Source organism: Chrysochloris asiatica, unplaced genomic scaffold (genome assembly GCF_000296735.1).
Source record: "Chrysochloris asiatica unplaced genomic scaffold, ChrAsi1.0 scaffold00035, whole genome shotgun sequence".
In the NCBI taxonomy this organism is placed as follows: Eukaryota; Metazoa; Chordata; class Mammalia; order Afrosoricida; family Chrysochloridae; genus Chrysochloris; species Chrysochloris asiatica.
In genome coordinates, this window is record NW_006408553.1 from 21,543,163 (window position 1) to 21,548,874 (window position 5,712).

The 5,712-nt window shown below is 38.1% G+C and overlaps 1 protein-coding gene and 1 pseudogene across 1 annotated transcript; one reads left to right on the top strand and one right to left on the bottom strand.

Moving 5' to 3' along the window:
* Window positions 1-987: 987 nt before the first annotated feature.
* LOC102814678 lies at window positions 988-2,643 on the bottom strand (annotated as a pseudogene).
* Window positions 2,644-3,638: 995 nt separating this feature from the next.
* LOC102815050 (anaphase-promoting complex subunit 13-like) lies at window positions 3,639-3,863 on the top strand. The gene has a single exon (XM_006859971.1). It carries the CDS (start codon window positions 3,639-3,641, stop codon window positions 3,861-3,863), a length of 225 nt encoding a protein of 74 aa, XP_006860033.1.
* Window positions 3,864-5,712: the final 1,849 nt, after the last annotated feature.

Sequence of the window (5,712 nt, forward strand, 5' to 3'; positions counted from 1 at the left end):
ATTCTTCTCCAGTGACTGGTCCCTCCTATCAATATGTCTGAAATATGAGAGATGAAGTTTGGCCATCTTGGCCTCCAAGGAGTACTCTGGCTGCACTTCTTGACAGGAATATACTTGTACCAAAGAATATTTCTAAATAACTTCAAGAGAAGTATTACCTTAAAAAAAATTGTTAAAGCTACTTTCCATGTAAATTCAATAACAAACATTAATTTAAATGCATGATTAGCTCTGAAAAGCCTTTAAACAAATTGCTTCTGAGGTTATAGGACATATTCTTCTTTCTCTTATGCTGCTTCTTTTCCCTTTCCTCTTTTGATTTCCTCATAGATATTACAAACTGAGGAATCCTATGGGAAAGAAATATTTTTGCTCCACAGAAATCATTACCTATACTGTTCACAGAAAAAAACAAAAAAAGGAAAAGTTGAGTGAGTAGAACTGAACATTTTTATCAGATAAAAATACAAAATAGGGTGTAAAACAAGATTATCTTTGTAAAACAGATAGTATTTTCTCTTTCTAGTAGAAATATCAATAATTAATTCCGATATTATTTTCTGTTCTTCCCAAATTGACATTTTTAATTAGTATATATTCCAACAGAGTGTATGACAAAAATTCTAAGTCAGAAGTGCTTAAACAATTTCTTCCTAAGTGTTTTGGTAAATCGTCAAAAACAAAAGATGCACAGATATAGTTACTAAAGATTGAGCAGGTATGATCCAGTAAAATCTGTCATTATGTTTACTATTATCTTTGTGATTCATACCCTTCTCCCACAATGGAAAAAATAAAAAAGCCTTAAGTGAACAAGATTCCAAAAGCTCAGCTTCATGTAACCTAGGAATGGAGTGAGCCACCTGTCAAGCCTAAAGTGGTCCAAGAATACAGGTAACTTCTGTAACTATTGGAAACAGCTGCTGGCTCCAAATCAGTCAGAATAACTGCACTTCAGTGATATTAAAGAAAACAAAGTCCAAACTTCTAAAACACATAACAGCAAGTCCAGGAACGAGGTCGAAAATAATCCAAAAGGTGGCATTTTTCAGAGGATAATGCTGATGTACATGCCACTCTTGAGAATAAAAGCACAGGCTGATTCCATGACCCACAAAAAGGGAAGCCCACATCATAACATTTCATATTGGCCTTTTCCAACTATCGTTGACAATAAAGTCAAAAGCCATTCCAAAGAACATGAAGACCATGAAGAGCACTGGGTAAAAATGCTCAAGCATAGAGCCAAGGCATATTCATGCACTACAGCAGAAACACCAAAGACTGCTAGCATTGCAGCAGATTTGAACTTCTTAGTGAAAAACCAGAGAAAGTCCTTATAAGCTTAGTAATATAGCCAATAATGGACAACCACATTCCAGGTACTATAATAATGGGCGTATGATGTAGAGTTCCACCAATCCTTATAAAACATACTGTCACCAAAACATAACATCTCAGCAAAGGCATTGAGCCAGCAATGTAAGAAAACAAAAACAAAAACAAAAACAAAAGTAAGGAACAGACTCAGCATACCTAGCAAGATGCAGTTAAATACACACAGGATGAGGACACACGAGCACTGAAGCGTTCCTGTTTGATATTCCAAAACAAGGGGCCACAGAGCCTTTCAAAGATGTAGTACACACCAAAAATGCAACCAAAACTCTGTGCAAACTGAGTAGTAACATAACCCCATCTTATTGTAGGAGTCCTGGGGTAGTTGTAACAGTAGATTAGGGTAGGAGCAAATAAGAAGTACAAGTACTGACCGGCTGTGGGTATTGGTACAGTGTTTGAATTCTGCTTAGCTGAATCCATTACCCGAGGCACACTTTCTCTGATAAATGAATGAGCCTTCATTATAAAATGAATCTATTCAAGTATAACAGTGAGCCGGGAAGCTGGGAGCAGTGTATATGCTAATACGACATACGTTGATCCAAAACCTAAAGCTCCAATCTGGAAGAAAACAAAAAGTGAGCCATCAACCAGAGAATGAAGCATTGGGTGGGAACTCTTCTTATATCCATTGGCCCAATGTAGAAAAAAGAAATAAGGAAACGAAAGTGTAGACAGGAACATGGCTCCCCAGGTCTAAATAACAATAGAAAATTTGCCAAAAGCATAAGACAGGAGACTGAATTCAAGCACCAACCTCTCTTCATCAATGTAATCTACTACCAGTGTGCTGAGGATAAAGATAATGCAAGATAGTGCAATAAACATATAATATATTGTTCTGATGTGGTCCACCTCAAACAGCTCATCTCTCAGAGATTGCCTTACGATAAAAAGCTTTCCTTGTTCTGGAGGTGCCCTTAGATCTTTAGCTTTATGGTTGTTCTGCTCACCTTCAAAACCAGAAAAAGATGTGACAACACAGCCACCCTTGTCTAATGATGCTGATTTTTCAATGAGATTGGTCACAAAATCATCAATGTGACTCCCAACTGCCTTCATAAAAAATGGTTTCAACTGCTCTGCCTCTACTGTCAGTTGTAACTTCTTTGATATTGTTTCACATCAAACTGGCCATTATTAGGTGTCTCTATAGACTCCTTTATTAAGTTTTCTCTTGTCTTCATCTTCCTCACCATTTTTATTATCAGATTTGGACAGCTGGTTTCTTAGAGAAGTCTTCTCTTCAGTCACTGTTGTGTTATCTGGGGCCAGAGCCAGGCTGCGGATAAGCCAGTGAGGAAGGCAGAGCCGGGATGTCGTCACTGTACAGTCAGTGGGAGTTGGCTTCAGCCAGTTCTCCAGGTGCCAAGGGTCAATAACTCTGCTGGCTCCACAGCAAAAAAAAGCACAAGTAAATTTTGCTGAATATAGTTTTAAAACAGGTGTAACCAAACATTAACAGAGAACTTCCAGAGTTCAAGCTGGGTTCAGAAGAGGATATGGAATGAGGCATATCATTGTTGATGTAATATGGATCTTGACTGAAAGCAGAGAATACCAGAAAAATGTTTACCTGTGCTTTATTGAGTATGCAAAGGCTTTCGATTGTATGAATTGTGACAAGATATGGACAACATTGCGGAGAATGAATACTCCAGAGCACATAATTGTGCTCATGAGGGACTATGCGTAGACCAGGAGGCAGTTGTTTGAGCAGAACAAAGGAACACCAATGGTTTAAAATTAGGAAAGATGTGCTATAGGGCTGGTTCCTTTCACCATATTTTTTCAGGCTGTATGCTGAGGAAATAATTTGAGAAACTGGGTTACATGAAGAAAAATTGGCAACATGATTGGAGAAAGACTCAATAACAATCTGCTACATGCAGGTGACACAACCTTGCTTGCTGAAAGTAAAAAGGACTTTAAATACTTACTAATAAAGATCAAAGAACACAGCCTTCATTGAGGTTGTACCTTAATGTAAAGAAAATAAAAATCTTCATCACTGGACCAATAAACAACATCCATATAAATGGAGAAAAATTGAGGTTGTCAAAGACTTCATTTTATTTGGATCAATCATCAACACTCATGGAAGCAGCAGTCAAGAAATCAAACGACATACTACAATAGGTATGTCTGCTGCACAAGACCTCTTTAAAGTGTTGAAGCAGGAAGCGGGTGGTGTGGTGGGCTGAGTGCTGATCTGACAAGATCTAGTTTGCTGGAGAATGGACAGTGAGGTGCAGAGAAATGGAAGGATCTTGGATTTGATTGATGACGCTTGGCGAGAAGACAAGCTGCCCTATGAGGATGTTGCAATACCTCTGAATAAGCTTCCTGAACTTGAACAAGACAACGGTAGCACCACAGAGTCTATTAAAGAACAAGAAATGAAGTGGACGGACTTAGCCTTACAGTACCTGCATAAGAACGTTCCCCCCATTGGAAATTGACACCCAGCGCCTTTCCAATGGATTTGTTTATCACACACAAATTTTTTTTTTTAAGTTTTCTAATGTAAACCGTTTAGTGATGAATCAATACTCAAAAATGTGTACTTGCTTAATTTTGGGCAGTAACAAGTAAAATGTGAAAACATTCAGCAGAATGAAAACCTGATTGCGATTTCTTGAAGAATGTGGAGTATTTGGCCCTTTAAGGAGACAATTCCTTGTTTGCCAGCTTGTTTGAACATTATTGCTAAACATTTGCCTTTCACTCTAACTTGGTCTCCCTGTCAGAATTTAACATTTCCTAATTGCTTATATATATGCTATTATACAAGGTGACTGAAGATTAGAGTGAGAAAGGCAGACATGAAAATTATTAACTTCTCATGTACCACCACTTTGAGAAGCATGCTGAGTGGATGGGGTGGATGTGTACTCAGCCTACAGATTTATGGATATATAAGGTATCCCATTCACTTACTACTATGATTCCTAAGGTTCCCCATGTTCTTTCAAATTTATTGGTAAATTTACTAATTAAAAACTTACCTGAACCTCTACTTTCCCTATACTTTTCTTTGTGCCACTGATAGGGCTAGTTGGACCAGTAACAGCACTTTTTATTTTCTCAATGCTCTTTCAAATATAACCCAAACACCATGGAACCAATAACTTAGTTATACATTTGTATATGAACTTGCACTTTGAAAGGCAGTTCACAATACAGAGGGAGTTAGCCCAATATGACCAAGGTAAATGAAGACAAAGATCTGCAAGAATAAAAGACAGTTATGTTAATGGTTGTAACATAAAATTCTGTACCAAACAAACAAACAAAAAAGTGTTGAAGCTCACAGATGTCAGTTTGAGGACTAAGGTGTCCCTGATCCAATCCATGGTATTTTCAGTAACTTCATATGCATTTGAAAATCAGACAGTAAATAAGGTAGGCCGTAGAAGAACTTGTGCATTTGAGCTACAGTGTTTGATGAGAATATTAAAAGTACCATGGACTTCCAAAGAACAAATCAATCTGTGTTGGAAGATATACAGCCAGAATTCTCCGTGAAAGCCAGGATGGCCAGAGTTTATCTCTCATACTTCAGACACAGTGACAGCAATGTGTTCAGATGTAGCTAGACTGTGAGGTTAGTGTGGTAGTGGTGGCTGTATGCCGTGGCGTCTGTTCCGACTCATAGCGGAGGCTGTAAATATTTACGGGAGCAGAACGTCTCATCTTTCTCCCGCGGAACAGCTGGTAGTTTTGAACTGCTGACCTTGCGGTTAACAGCCCGATTCATAACCACTACGCTACCAGAGGTCCTTGAGGTTAGTGTAGGATCCAGCAATGTTTGGTTCTGTCGTGCATAAGGTAACTAAGAGTGACCAACTCAATGATACTTAACACAGTCTTTCATTCTTATTGCATCAATTGGATGTGTAGGATTTTATCTGGTAACTTTCAGGGGTCTTATATTCCACCACCACCAGCACCAGTATTATTTAGTTAATTCCAGCTCATAACGACCATAGTTGTTGTTAAGTGCAGTTGAGTTAGTTCCAAGATTGTATAGGGTTTCCAAGGAGTGGCTAGTGAGATTGAAATGCCAACCTTGTGGTCCAATCTGCCACACCAGGATTCCAGCAAAGAGTAAAACCCAAAGGTTTTCCAAGATTGTGAATCTTTACTGGTACAGCTATTTTTGTATTGTAATAAGAAACTACAAAAATTCTTAGAGTGTGCTATGCACTTTTTGAAGGACTTTGCAAACATCTTATTTAATTCAAACCAAAGTCCTGTGATGGAGGCACATTTTTTTAATCCGTTATATAAATGATGAAACTGCAGCTT